Here is a 15,137-nt window from a genome sequence, read left to right on the forward strand (position 1 = left end):
CAGTTTCTGCCTCATGTCACAAAGTGGATCAGTTGGGTCAGCAAGTACTTGGCTTTCAAAGATTTTTCAAGGATTTCTTAAAACAGATTGACTCCTAAGAAGGGAGAATACAGTCTCCTCTGTGTCTGTCCCAAAGCCCATGTAGCTGCAGAGACTATGTTCAGGGTGTGTGGAATGGGTGGGTGCCTAGGATACATGACACGAAAGGCAACTGGATATATTTAATGGGTGCCTTTCATACTTCTCCTTCTCTTGGCCCTGAAAAATATCTAAGATTCTTCTCTTTAAACATGAACACTCTGTTCTGACTGCTGTTTCAATGTCTAATGGACCAGGGGCTTACATAGACTCTTTGCCCAATCAAAAAGAAAAATTCAAAGCAATATAATTAGGATCAATAGCACCAACGTACTTTCCCCAGAACTTCTTAATGCCTTTGGGATTCCGTTTACCATCTGGTGTCAGAGGAGACTGAGGACCTGATTCAGTGCCCGATGATGTGGATGAGAGGTCATTGACCACAGCAGTGTCATCCCAGCCACTTTCTGTGTCTCCTGAGATTGGAAGAAGGCAATGAACGTGAATGTAGCCTCTGGAACCCTTCTTCCTCAAGCCTGGGCCCTCCCCTTCAGTGGGAGTCCAGAGAATCTGCCCAATTCTGCCTTCAGGGCAGAACTCCATACCAAGATCCCAGAGACTAGTGGGGACTCCAGGCTTCCTTGTTGAGAAATTAGTGTGCTCAATATTTCAAACGTAGGTGAGCTAATGTCTTTAATGTTAAGGATTTGGGGTCCAAAGTACTTGTGGATTATTTCAACAAGGAGCTTGTTCTTTTTCCTCAGAGGGAGATGCAGGAATGCAGGCAGTAGTGGGACCCTGGCTGAGTGTTGGTGAGGGGGAGGGTTAGGGTAGGGAAACAAAGGCATTCTCACTCTCCATCTCACCTGGAATGGGTACAGTACCTAATACGGGGGCACTGACACTCCGGCCACGATCTCCAGTGAACCAAGAAGCAGAGAAGCCACATGAAGAAACAAGAGAGGCCAAAGTCCAGCCCAACAGAGTTACGGGAAAGCAAAGAAATAAACAAAAGAGTGTCATCGAGCAAGAGAGAAAAACTCAAACAGAAAGAAAAATAATCCCATGGAGAAGGATGGGGTGAGTGGCGACTGACATGGAGAGGAGGTTTCATGTGAGGGGACCAAGTGCTCCCAGTGTCCCTTTGTGACAGGCTGAGGTGTCCACACCCAGGGAAAGGAAGGGACAGCAGCAGGGGCTGAATACTCCAGGTCACGGGCAGCTCTTGTGCAGGTGCCTGGGCTCACTCAGCTCACACTAGAACAATCTGAAGCCGTAGTGAGTCCAGTTTGAGTGTCACTAGAACTCATTCAAGGGCTTATCTGAAGTTCCTGCAGCCAACGGCAGAGCTGGCCTTCACGAGGCCAATGCATAGGCCAGCTCAGAGAAGAGCTGAGGCTGAGAAGCCTCAGGAAGAACTCTGCCAGGACCAGAATGTTCCCTCCTGGGCCCACTGAATCTTCTGCTGCTGGTGGGGAAAGATGGCTTGTTTTGAATGAAAAGCAGCAAAAGCCTCTGTGGTTTCAGGTCTTACCCACCAAAAGGATACCTGTAGACCGACACCCTTGCCCATTGGCCACTGACTCCATTTGCCTAAGGAAATGCTCCCACTTGGAGTGCATGATACCCTCCTACTGGGAATAGGGAAGCTGCAGAGAAGAAGGTGGAGGCAGGAGAGAGAAGATCAGAATGACAGAGGAAGGAAGCGCGAGGGGCAGGAAGGGTAGAAGGGCGTATCTGAGAGGAGGGAAAACAATGCTAGGAAGGACAGGAAGGGGTTCGAGAGGAGGAAGAGAAGAAGAGAGGAAATGAGGGTGAAAAGCTGCAGCTGAAAAGAAGTAGGGGATACACACACCCTGGTTTGCTGAGACTGTAGAATGCTTACCTTAGAAAATAGCTCACCCAGGGGGAGCCTCTAGAGGTGGGACCACCCCAAGGTACAACTTGTTCCAGCCACCCACCCCACCATTCTCCAACTGTGGATTGTGGTGGTAGGTGCAGGGATCTTATACAATCACTGAAAGTGCCAAGGATGCTGCTCAGAGGCCACCAGCACCAGGACTGGACACTCACTCAGCCTCATCAGGCTGCTCCCCGTGGCGTCAGGCTGGCAGACAGTGGGAGGAGATTTGGCAGCCTCTCCATTGGGCGTGGGTCCTGAAAGCTTCCCAGGTAAAGTGGGATATTTGTGCTCCACCAAGAAAGGGCTGTCCTATTGGAAGGTGAGAGAAAAAGAGAGATACCGACTTAGCTGTCAGCCTCAGTTAGGAAATCCTTGGATACAGAACAACTCCCTGTTTTCTAAGAGACATTTTCCACATATGGTGACTTGAAGACCCCTCAAAGATTATTTAGCTAGTCTGAGAAAAGGGACCAGAGTTCCAAGGAAGGAAGAAACTTTTCCAAGGCCACACAGTAAGACAGGGACAGAGTCAAGTGCAAATCTGGGGCTGACTGCAACTGCCTCTAATAGGAAGTGAAGTTGTCTTGCAAAGGGGCCTTTGCTGTCTGGCCTAGTGCTCAGAGACCCAGTGAATTAACAGCCATGAATTACTCTGCAAGCTCTTTGGATATGAAAATTGGCATTCTAATAAAAGCTGCCTAGTGCTTTATCATACATACATATAAATATATGTAAAATAACAATCCTGCAAGAGAGGAAACTGAGCTCAGTCTAGTCTGTTTCTCCCAGATTTGCTTTTCTGTGGTGAGGAGAGAGGTGTTTCTGCTAATTGGGACCCTTACTCACACCAGGCAAGGGCAGATCTCCGTGAGGGCCTGACCAACTGTACAAATGATATGGATCTTGCCTGAGAGCGGCTATGGTACAGAAGAGAAATTATAGTTTAAATTTGGAGCAAAAGAAGAAAAAAACCGTATATTGTGATCATGGCTTCTTTAAAAACATCATGTTAAGGCAAGCATAAAGATACACACACTCTTGGGGGAGGTGACAACAAGAAATGGGCCAGAGGACTACATGTCAACAGAGCTCTTTTGGGAACTTAGGATCATAGTCTGCACGAGGTAGAGCCTCAGTGCAGCCAGGGGACCCTGGCCATGGAAAGGTCCGAAAGAAACAAGTTGATTAAATGAGGAAGGAGATAGCACTTATTTGGTAAAGAGGCATATAATGGCCTCTAAATCTGCAAACCCGAGAGAAACACAGTGGAATGTACTGTGAAAGTGAGAATAAAAGAAAAGAGAAATTGAAGCAATGTCACTAAAGGAATCAGCTGTGGATCACCTGATTAGATCCAGAAGAAAAGTAATATGAAAAACAAACAGATGTCAAACTGACAAGTCGGAACAGTAATGGAAGGCTGCTGTGACTGAGACATCTTCTGAAGTTCCATTTAGCTAAAAGCCAAATATCCAATGTATTTCCAATTCAATTTGCTTATAAATGTATGTCCTAGAAATTGTTTGAGATTCAGTTCATTCATTGACTATAACTCCCTAAAAATAATTCAGAAAGGAGAGATACAGGAAGAGGAAACTGAATTCTGAAAGAATTCTGGAAGAACTGGCTGGTAGAGGAGAAGTAACTAGAACCTTAAGAGAGGAAGGCCATGAGATTTTCAAGTTTGTGATGACCCATGACATAAAGATTAGACATGATCAGACATGTGGTCAAGACCCACAGTTTCCAAATGGTAGCTCATGTGCTGGCTGCTCTTCATAATTACCTGTGGCACTTGTAAAACAACATGAATTCCCAGATCCCTCCTGTGCCCAGTACCTGATTCAGTCCCTCTGGAAGCACACCCCAGATGTCTATATTTTTAACAAGCATCTCAGATTAGCTCAGATTATACTAATGCAATCAACCCCGGGAACCACTGACTGTGAGAAGGTAGTGTTCAAAAATTTTAGAGACCTGAAGGACATGACTCCAAGCTCCCTATTATATAGGACATATGGGAGGGGGGAAGAGCTCTCAAAAACAGGTTTCTGGTTGCATCATCACGTATGCTCCCTCAAGGCGGGGTAGAGACAGCCAAGGAGCCAAGTGGGCCACCCGGGGAACTCCCTGAGGAGCTGAGATGCAAAGAGAACACATACCTAACCCAAGGATGGGGTTTAAAAGGCAGCCCAGACCTATAAGAAAGATAGCAAAAAGGAATCAATGACAATGGAAAGGACTCTCTGAGCGCTGCTCAGGCCAAGAATAAGAGCTGGGAAGAAATGACTCACTGATGTGGAAGGCAGTGCAATGTCAGGACATGACGCAGATGCTCAACTCCAGTTCTGTTTCTCCAGTCTCCAAAAAGAACAATCCTCCTGGCTGTGGGGGAACAGAAGCCCCAGCCAAGGGAGTAGTATAGAACTGATTATCCAGCTGCTTTAAATTAGAACAGAGAAGCAGCACTCCAGAATGGAAAGGGCCTAGCCTTTGAGTCAGACCAACTCAGACAAAGCTCTTTCTCTTCCACCTCTCAGGACCTCTGTTTGATCATTTCTAAATGGAGAATAACAATTCCTGCCTCAAGTTTGCCAGGAAATAACATATCCACAGGGCCTAGCACACAGTGGACAGTGGATAAGGAGAAAAACACAGGAAATATCACATACCCAGGGCCTAAAGAAACAGCAATCTAGAAGAGCAGTCCTTAGACCAAGGCAGGCGCTGGTGAGACTACATCTAGAATATCACACTCCAAGTCTGGTCCAGGGCACAACTTGAAGAATACATTGAGAAACTAATGCTGATCCTAAGAAGACTAAGTAGCAGCTTGAAAGGCTTGTGATCCATGCACATGAGAAGGTGATGTTCAGCACAGAGAACAGAGCACTCAGAGAGGGCAAGAGGGACTTAAATTCCAGAGCTGTCAGAAGTAAAGGAGATTGACTTTTTCCATGGGCTAGACACGGAGAGACAGGATCAGCAGATGCACATTTTAGAGAAGCTCACAGAGGTAGAAAAGAATACAAAGGATGTCTTACAATGAAATGAGCTCTCAGTCACAGAAAGCAAGAGCCAGTTTAAGCAAGGGCCAGATACCAAAGTTAGGAATGCTGCAGAAAGATGGCTGTGGAACAGTTCTGCACCTGTGGAGCAGTTCTGGGGAGGACAGTGGTGTATGTGGGTGAGGGGAGAGGGGTGACCATGTTGAATTACTGAGGTTGTATAAGATTGTGATTATGGTCAAAACCATATAAGAATTAATCTTTTAATCTGGAGCATTTTTTCCTTTATAAATAGTCCCACATCACTCATATTTCTTGGTAATCAAATTGGCATCTTAAACCTTGAGCCTGTGAGCTGGGCATGTTTCCAAAGGAGGAGGTGGTCACTTACAGGTGTGCTTTAGAAACACCTGCGAATAATCTCTGTGAAGCTGAGGTGGGAGGGGGGACTGCTGAACGATTTAACAGCTGTCCCCATAGGAAGCCTTTCAATTCACAAAGGGACCACACCAACCCCAGGCTCAAGGGCCTGTGTTCCAGAGCACCTGGGCAGGGGAGCAGGCAGAAGACTTTTGCTGTACAGTTCAGATGGCCCAAGGAATGGCTGCCCACTTGAAGCACCAACTGCTACAAATATGGAAGTGTAGAGAAGCCCCTTACATAGATGCAGATGTGCAGAAAAGATCTTTCTCTTACACAGATGTGGAGGAGCAGAGATGCCTCATATGACTCACCATATGGATGTGAAAACAAAATGACCCTCTCAGGCAGAAGTCAGAAAGCAATGAGAAGCTCCGTGTTTCATATGGACATGGAGGCAGGGGACAGAGAAGGGCAATGCCATCAGCCTCACAATACATTTTCCATATAATGTTATAAATGATCGTTGGGTGTGGCTGAAATAATGCTAATGATATGAATCTTCATTTCTTTATGGGCTCAACATTTGTGCACTGGCCTAAAAACTTAATCCTCTTCCATGACAGGCTTCCCTGGAGAAAATCAGTCCTAATGAAATTTTTATAACATGACTTGTTCATCAAAGCGGGACTGAGTATACACTCGTGTTTTTTTAACCATGACATATCAGTCCAGAAAGGATGAGAGCTATCACATTCTTCAGTGTGCTGAGATCGTAGCAATCCCCTTCCTAGTGATTAAATCTAGATTACTTTGTTAAAGATTAATTTATCTGAGCCTACAAAATGGAGGTGATAATAATAAATCCCGTCCCACAGATAATGGTAGTGAAAGCATATTAAATAGCTGAGTGCACATAAAATTAAAATGAGAGAGAAAAGTTGCTTCTTTCCTCTTGCCCTCTTACTCCTTACAGTTAGCACATTTTAAGGTTATGAAAACTATGACGTGCTAAGTTAAAATACTAGCAAACAGTGTAAGCACAAATAGGCGATGGGGCATGAAGTCAATGTACCTTGGGTTCTACCACCGGGAAGGGCTGGTTCCCATCCATACACTATGGAGTAACAAGAGGATTTCGTTTATGTGGAGAAAAAGAGACTTGTGTTATTCACAAACAGCAACAACTCAGGACTACCTGTTTGCTTAAATCTGAAAGGCTCACCCCCTCCCTCCACATCTTCATGTCAAGTAATCATCATCCACGGCAGGAAAGATCCCCATCCCACTCCATGGACAGATGTCCTGGGCAGCTGCCAGCAACATGACCATGGCAACCAAGAGACACGTGACCACGGGAGCGGAGCCATTGAATAAGCCCAGGGCTCCTGCCAACTTCAGCCTTTATGGTTCTCCACTGTATCAACAAGGAGGCTGATGAACATTATTGGAGACCAAGGGATGGTATGCAGCACAGGCTCACTGAAGAGTCTCTATCAGGGCAGGTTCCCTTGGTCTCTAATGACCAAGCTCAAGAGCCTGCTACTATCCCTTGCAGGATGAGGTCCACCCACATGATCAAGGGCTACTCCCATATAAGGAGCCACAAAACCCTCCTCCATAGACTCTTACAACAGCTCACTCTCCAACATCCTGAAGATCCCACATCTTCCCTTGGGATCATCTCCTTTATTCACATTAATTCATCATTAAAAAATCGGTATGATGTCCCCAAGTGCCCCAGGGATATAGGACTAGTAGTCAAGATCTTCCCTGGCTTGATCTGTCTCATGGCTCTGACCTTACCTCGTTCTACTCCCCACCATTTCCCAAAACCTGCTGGTACCCAGCAGACTCTAACCAAGCTTTGCCGACCTCAACATCTTCTCTCATCAATTCCAGGCAGCATTTCCTGAATTGTCCTTCCTATAAGATGCTTTGGGTCATACCCAGTTGGTTAATTTTCTCAAAATGTTCATGTAATTCCTGGTTCTCCCACAACTTTATAAAATCCTCTACAAGGTAGGGACCAGGACCTGCCTGTATATATCCCAGTACTATGCTAGGCCCAAAAAAGTAACTCAGTCATCTTTAAGGATAGGTTGATGAGCTGACCTTATCCATAGATTCACTTCTCAAGTCTTCTAGACTACAAGAGAGCTTTTTCTGAGCCCTGAAAAAAACACAAAAGAAAGAAATAGTTATGAGAAGGAGGTACATGCTATCACTCATGCAGATGCCATTTCAAATGCTTAACCAGTGGTCTTGGGCTTAGGTTCAAGGTCATTGAAAAAAAAAATACCCTCTCATAATAGCCTTTACATACAAAATGAGACTGGCCCACCTTGGGGGATAGACTGGATCAATAATGTGTTAGCAAGGGCATGAGGGGGTCACTTAAATCCAAATGAAATGTTCTTGACATTGCACAAAAAGCCAGAATACACTCAATTCTGCTGCACTGAGGTGACAATTGTGTGGTCATAAAAGACCAAGGTCTACAGTGTCAAAAGAGCGGAAAGGCACTGATTACTCTGATTCTAAGAGTAATCCAGGGACCAGGGACCAGGGACCTGGGCCTCCTCAGAGTGCAGATGAACACATTAGCCAGCCATGGCTCTAGAACATCACCTGCTAGGACCCTTCCACACTCTGCTCTGGATCTGCATGCCCGTCTAGTCTGCTTAGACTCATTTGGTTCTTTCAGGGTCTATTTTGCAGAGAAGGGCACCAAATGTGTCAAGAGGCAATGCCACCAGTGGTCACAAGGGTAACCTGTGCCAAGTCTCCTTGGCAGTCATATTTCTCAGTTTATACGAATAAGTCATCATTTAAACAAATATTAGTCTCTTGTAAATCTGGTCAGTCTGAGTTCCTTGGTATTGACTTTCCCTCAGTGAACTCATAAACCATAATTCTTATTCTCCAAAACTAAGGATTGCCTGATCAACTTCTTTAACATTACCATTTTCCTCTGGGCTAAAGGTTCAAGGGAACAACTGCTTTCTGGAAAGTGGACTCAGAGTGCAGGCTCTGGAGCCTCAGCACCATTCTGGGGAGTTTCTGTGATGCTTGTGGTCATCTGCCCCAACACCTTAGCTGAAAGGCAGCCTGTTCTTTGTAGTGAAGCCTCCATGTTACCCTTACATGGGGCTCAATTTCAAAATGTGTGCTAAAGTGCAGGCCTAGGGAACTAGATTTAGGTTTATTTTAGAGGGAACAAGAGAGATGGCAGTCAAATGACCTCAGAGGTGAGCCCATTATTAGTTCATTGTTGTGAAGCATCCCTAAAGCAATTAGACCAATTGCTATGAGAAGACATGGCCATCCCTAGAGAGCTTCGATTGCCAAAGGGCTAAATTCGCTCTAAGAGCAGGAAGCAGAGGCTGACAAAAGCAACACACATCACACAATGCTCTCAGCTCTGAGGAGCTGTTGTAAGACACAGATGAGTTGCAGCCACCTCTCCTCTGACGCTCCAATCCCTGGCCAGATCCTTTCTCAGTGACAATGATCCACACCCTTAGCCTGAAGGATGAGAAGCCCTTCTGTGGCCAAAAGAGGTAGGCTTGGTTTGTAACTGCCCTAACAACAGATGGGCAGGTGCACCTAAGATGCAGTGGCCATGTTTACCATTCACGGCCCTCACCATCCACTTCGGCAGCCCCAAGGCAAGCCTGAGAGCACAGTGGCTGTGGGGAAATGCCCAGGTCTCTTACCTGGCTTCCAGTGATTTCTGTGGCAATGGAGGTGGCCCCACTGTAGGAGAGCTACATCTCGGAGGCATCTGCATCAGAGACAGAAGAGTCATGGTAGAGGACAGTCTGTTTGGGGACCACCCACCATCTTTCCCCCTTCTTTACATGATTCCTTTTAGGGAGATATTTCCTCCCTGGGTACAGCCATAGTGGATACATCATTATAGATGCCTTGCTCTTTCAAGATGCCAAGGGAGCGTGGTAGGCCTATCAGTCCATCTGGGCCAGCTTGCCTCTCCTTCCTGGGCCCTAGAGCTTAGATCATGTTCATATCCCAGCAGTAGAGTCCTGAGACCTGCGTTCTTGGGCTTTTTCTGCTCCTTCCCTTCCTGAGCTTGGTTCTTCAGCTTTTCCTTTCATTCAGCAAGCCACTGCACACTCTTTTAAAAACAATTCTTTTTGGCTTAGGTTAGCCACAGCCAAATTTTGTTGCTTTCAATGAGAGAATCCCATTTGATATGGTCACCCAATAAACATCAGCAACATCTACTCCCTGCCAGGCCCTGTGCCAGGTCTGGAGCTAGCACTCCCCACATCTGGGAGACAGACAAGTAAATTAGGAGAACAGAACAATGTGCAATGTTCTTTTGGCTCCAACACCTGTAACACAATATGGGAATAGTGGGAGAGAGGGGCTCCCTCTCACTGATGGGAAGGCTGAGAAAGCTTTGGAGAGGAGAACAGCTGAGCTGAATTTTGAGAAATGAAAACTGGTTAAGGCACGAAAGTAAAGAACATTACAGGTGGAACGACCACGAGCTAATGATGGTATGAAAGAATACAGTCCCGTGTCTTCAGTATTGCACCTAGTACAACACTGTGCCTTCAGTAGTGCACCTAGCATCAGAGGTGGAGCCACCTTGCGCTAATGGTGGTTATGAAAGAACACAGTCTCCAGTACTGCCTCTTTTCTCTAGATCCTAGCATCCTCTTGGTCTACTATAAGAACAACCCTGGCATTACAGTATAGTTTTAAAAGCCTAGGCTTTGTGGTCAGACCTGGGTTCAAGTCCAGATTCTGCCAGATAGATTGTTCATCACAGTGACCACATGGAGGTATACAGTAAGACTTGGACGCCGCTATTCTGTAATTGCCAGCAATCTGGTGTGCTTGTTCTGAGTCAATAACTGGCTCACTGGATGATGCTTTTGCTCCTTAATTAAAAAGGTTGAACTGAAGCACTAAGATTCTTTTCAGTTTGATAGTCTGAAGTTTCAGGAATCTTTTGGACCCTAGGCTGAAGCCCCTCCTTCACCTGAGGTTTTGTTTATTTGCATCTAGCTTAAGTCTAGAGAGAGTCATACAATAGGACCAGATTTTAAACAAATGAAATAGATGAGAAGGAAAATCTGTGTCCTGGCTATAGGGGCTGAAGGGCATATCTGTCAGGAAGGAACGCAGCATTTCAGAGGTTGCAGTTAATTCCTCTAAATGAGCAAGACATGTTCGTTCATTCAACAAATATTTGTTGAATTCTACTGGGTATCAGGCATTACTGCAGACCTTGGAGAAAGGGTGGTAGATAAATCAAACACCACCTTTGGTCTATGCTTACATTCCAGAGGAAAAAAAAAAAGATAAAAATAAACTAGCAGCCTGATTAAAAAGAAGAACTCCTATCCTTGAAAGTTCCAGTATCCACCATGCTGCCTCCAACCAGAGCACAGGCCAGAGCCTCAGCCTCTTGCTCCCCTATCCCCACCACAGCCTGAGGGGCACTTTATTAAATTTAAGTATTCACCTGCCAAGATATGTACCTGACACATGTCTGACTAGATCCTCCCTCAAGCTCAGGGCAAGCTCGGAGGAGCTGCTGAAACCCTACATCACGGATGGAAACACAGTACCTCTTGTTTAAATAATTCTTCAGGGCCCTTATTTGTAGTGTTCCACTTTCTGAAACCTCCCTCCGGTTCTTCTTCATTGATTGAGAGAGTTCTCTCTGAAGGCCCTGCAAGCATTAATGCAGTAAGAGTGAATTGTTGAATTCATACTACGTGAATTGTTTAGAAACTTATAATTGTACCGCAAAATTTTAACATTGTTTCCCCTTCATTAAGAAGGACTAAGAAATATATAAAGGGACAGTAAGAGTGTGATTCTGAAGAATCTTCAGGGCATCTGAGCAAGGGCTGGCATCAGGATCATTTCAAGGTCAAAGTTTATTTGCAGAACAGAGGTAAGGTACCCCCTGCCTCCAAACTTCTCACTCCTTAGCTACAGGCAATCAAAGCCCTGAGAGTGGCTTGAGCCATGATCTTAAAAAGAGGGCTGTGAGGCCAGGTGCAATGGCTCACGCCTATAATCTCAGCACTTTGGGAGGCTGAGGCAGGCGGATCACTTGAGGTCAAGAGTTCCAGACTAGCCTGGTCAACATGTTGAAACCCCATTTCCACTAAAAATACAAAAATTACAGGCAGGTGCCTGTAATCCCAGCTACTCAGGAGGCTGAGGCATAAGAATTGCTTAAACTTGGGAGGCAGAGGTTACAGTGAGCTGAGATTGTGCCACTGCACTCCAACTTGGGTGACAGAGTGACACTCCATCTCAAAAAAAAAAAAAAAGAGGGCTGTGTGTGAGGGCTGGCAGAGGCCCTGGTCAGTGACCAGTCAGCCACATCCTGGTAGAGGCTTGGCTTCTTCCCAAGAAGAGGCAGAAGCTCAGCCAGAATCAGAGGTTCCTGAATATCCTTCAAAGCAGCCCTGTGCTGTGAAACAGCTGCTTCCTCAGGATCTATGATGGGAGCCCAGGTCAATGGCATGAACAGTGAAGGCAGCCTGGCACATGCACCACTATGCCCATAAGAACCCTGATGCGGCTTGCATGTTGCATTCAGTCTGGGCGGCAAATATAAAACACAGCAGCTCTCTCTGTCCTGTGACTCCCTATAGCAACTCAGGCCCAGCAACTCGAAGAAGGCTCCCAGAGGGCCCTTTGAGTCTGCTGCGGAGCTTTAGATTTTCTAGGAGGTGGATGAGCTCTAATCCTCAATGACAGCACTGAGTTGATTTTTGATCCAGGTTTAATTGCACTTGCTGCCTCTAAGGTGTGTCCTGGGAAGGTGCATAAGAGACCCTCCAAGGATGGGGAATTCACAGGCTTTATATTCTTGGTGATCTGGATAGTCCCTGAAGGCCCTGAGCTGACTTCCATTTGGTAATATTTCTGGAAATCAACAACTGCTAATTTCTCATCATGCAGAAAAGTCTAAACAGCTCTGTTCTCCAGTAGGGAGTCTTCTCCGAAATAGAGGTGAAACGGCTGCTAGCAGGACTGCCCCTGGATTTAACACAGCTGATGGAATATCTTTCAGAGACAATGATAGGATTGCCCTTGCTCTTACCTTGAGTGACCATCACAATCTCCTTTACCTTCCGGTACTGGTTTAACAGCCCCGTAAGCTCCTCTATCCGACGGTCCTGCCACAGTGTGAGCAGAGATTTAGATTAATGCTACGCTGGCAGCTCAGATGATTTCATTTTGGGACCCACGCTATGTTCTGGGCACAAGGAGAAGAAATCCCACGTGGAACCAAAGGAAAAGAGTGTCCAGGCCCCATTCCACAGAGCTGGGATTTCAGTGGTCTGCCTCATAGGCATCTGCAGGCATTCACGACTCTACCTGAAGACTGTGAGTCATCTGAGACACCCTTCACAGGGCTTAAACATTTTCAGAAGCACGAAACTCACTGTCTTCCTACCTTCCTGAAGTGGTCATTGAAATCTGCCTCCTGGTCCTAGTGTTGCCCACTGGAGCGACACAAAAAAAGACTAAAGTAAAGCTGTCATATTTATCCCAATATACTCATTTGTTCCCTAGGAGTCTGAGATACCTCATACTGCAGAGTAAATTCCCAGAGAAGATTGTTTCATTCAAGGCAAAGGCCTTGAAAGGAACTTGGGAGACCACACAGGTCGTAGATAAACTTGGGTGTGAAAGCTGGCTGTGCTATTTACTAGTTACCTGACCTTAGGCCAAATTACTTAAGTACTCTGAGTCTGTTTCCTCATCTGTAAAATGAAGGGTTGTGATCCTCAGAGATGATGTTTATACCAGCCAGGTACTCTTTATTTATAGAGGTGGCTATTTATGACTGTGCCAAAATTAGATGCAAAGGATATAAGATGGCAGAGTAAACTGAGGCACAGCATGCTGCCAAATGTCTCTATGATGGTTCTATTGTCAGATCATGCATATGGGAGATTGGGGGGGCTATTTTGCTAGGAATTCCAGCAAGAGCTATGATATTGGCAGTGATCACAGCAGCAGCAGTATTTTTTTTCCCCCCACACCAGCAGGAACAGGCAGGGCTATAATCTGCCTTTAGGAGATTCCATTTAGACAAACCTTCCATTTCTCAAAGCTAAAAACAGGTGGCTGAGGCCAGGTCTCTAGGAGGCATAAGTCATTCTCCTGACATACCCCTATGTCAATGGCATAATAAGTATGGCCCTGTCCAGAATATCAGAGATCAGCAGGGACCAAACAGAGCCAGGGATGTAAGCATGGAAAAGACAAGGCTACCCAATGACCATCTCACCTTATCTTCATTGGCAAGCAGCAAAGTTTCCATCCCCATTTTCAGACGTTGAATTTCTTGGTCTAAAAGAATTCGGGTATAGAAATAATTATTTATATAAAGGCAAACAGCTATCCACACTTGCTATGATGCCTCCCAAGTTCAAATGAAGACTTTCCATGTGAACATGGCTCTTTTAGTTCTTTAAAGAGGCCAGGATGGTGTCTGCCACAGACTCATTCTCTTTAAATATTTGCTAGACTACTAAATGAAGGAATCCAGTATGCTGTCTTCTCTTTACAGACATTTATGGGCAAAATCAAAATGCCCATGTACTTGAGGTGACACAGAGGAAGCCAAAAATCTTTCAAAACCAACATCTCCTAAGAATATAGACATTTTTATCCTTTACAACTTGAGTAGGCATGTACCTGGGCTTCTGGCTGGCTTTGAAGAAAATCATACAGTCGGACAAATTGTAGGAAGAGGAGAATTTAACATTAAAAGAATCTACAGTTGAGTGAAGACTGGGAAATAAAAATTATGTAAAAGAGTTGGTACTTGGCTTAATTTGAAATGATATAGTCAAAACTGACTAACAAATGTTTAGATGTATTGGGATATATACATATATGCAAATGCTGGGTTAAGGATAAACAATCTTATTTCATCATAAACCAGAATTTCCCTATGGGCTGAGAAATCTGTCGGTCTGCAGTGGAAAACCCGCAGCCTTCTCTCAGTTTGGACCCAACAGGGACTCTGTTGATTCCTTAACTGTTTTGGAGAGCCTAAGGAAGCTGGAGGTCATTTGCCAGATACTCTAGGAATTGGCACATAGCTAGATTGTTCAAAGAAGGATCTATGCCTCTTCCTAAATGGGAATAGGGATGTCTATATCAAAAAAAAGTACAGGAGTCAAGGGAATATATAGGCCTCCCATTTTCTTTTGGGATGCTTGTTACATCTAACAAGAATAGCAACAGTAGATCTATGGACTTTGTGTAAATAGTTGTGGAGATTAATTTTCAGAATAAAGTGGATAATCGCTTGCTCATTATTTAGGCTCTGGGTAGCTAATATCAGCTCTGCAGCTCACTTTGCTGGGGAGGGCAGTAAGCTTCATATGAAGACTGGCAAACCCTGATCCACTGGTCAGAACCTAACTTCGACAGCAAATGACCCAAGGACCAGCTCTAGAAAGTACCCAGTAATGGAGTGGGGTAGGGCCTGGGAGGCTCAGACTGTGGGGAGAGGAGGGGTAGACTGGGAAGGCTGCCTGGCCTAGAAGTCATGACATGGGGCACTCTCTGTTCAGGCTTAGCATCAGAGATAGTCCAGGGTGTCTTAGTAGAGCCCAGCCTCTACAAGCAGGCCTTGGCAGGTAGGCAACACAGCCAATGGCTTGGGCGGACACTGAGAAAAGCTAGGAGAGGCATGAGCATGTTGATAACTAATTTCCTTCTCCAGCCTAAGCCATTGTTGCATGGCTTCCACACCCCAGCTGCGG

General features: G+C 45.4%; 1 protein-coding gene across 9 annotated transcripts in view; it reads right to left on the reverse strand.

Moving 5' to 3' along the window:
* Nucleotides 1–15,137, reverse strand: part of PPFIBP2 (PPFIA binding protein 2) — a 144,823-nt gene that overhangs the window by 15,642 nt on the left and 114,044 nt on the right. For 6 of the 9 annotated variants that reach the window (XM_025355982.1, XM_025355984.1, XM_025355987.1 and 3 more), the window contains 8 exons: nucleotides 13,649–13,710; nucleotides 12,452–12,527; nucleotides 10,956–11,059; nucleotides 9,069–9,136; nucleotides 7,465–7,522; nucleotides 6,425–6,466; nucleotides 2,152–2,290; nucleotides 413–554 (listed from right to left, as the gene is read on the reverse strand). In XM_025355982.1, coding sequence (XP_025211767.1) covers nucleotides 413–554; nucleotides 2,152–2,290; nucleotides 6,425–6,466; nucleotides 7,465–7,522; nucleotides 9,069–9,136; nucleotides 10,956–11,059; nucleotides 12,452–12,527; nucleotides 13,649–13,710 — 691 coding nt within the window. Of the gene's footprint in view, nucleotides 1–412; nucleotides 555–962; nucleotides 996–2,151; nucleotides 2,291–6,424; nucleotides 6,467–7,464; nucleotides 7,523–9,068; nucleotides 9,137–10,955; nucleotides 11,060–12,451; nucleotides 12,528–13,648; nucleotides 13,711–15,137 lie in introns of all 9 variants that reach the window. The other 3 variants (XM_025355980.1, XM_025355985.1, XM_025355979.1) reach the window with 1 other exon arrangement.

The sequence above is a fragment of the Theropithecus gelada genome, chromosome 14, assembly GCF_003255815.1.
Source record: "Theropithecus gelada isolate Dixy chromosome 14, Tgel_1.0, whole genome shotgun sequence".
Taxonomy (NCBI): Eukaryota; Metazoa; Chordata; class Mammalia; order Primates; family Cercopithecidae; genus Theropithecus; species Theropithecus gelada.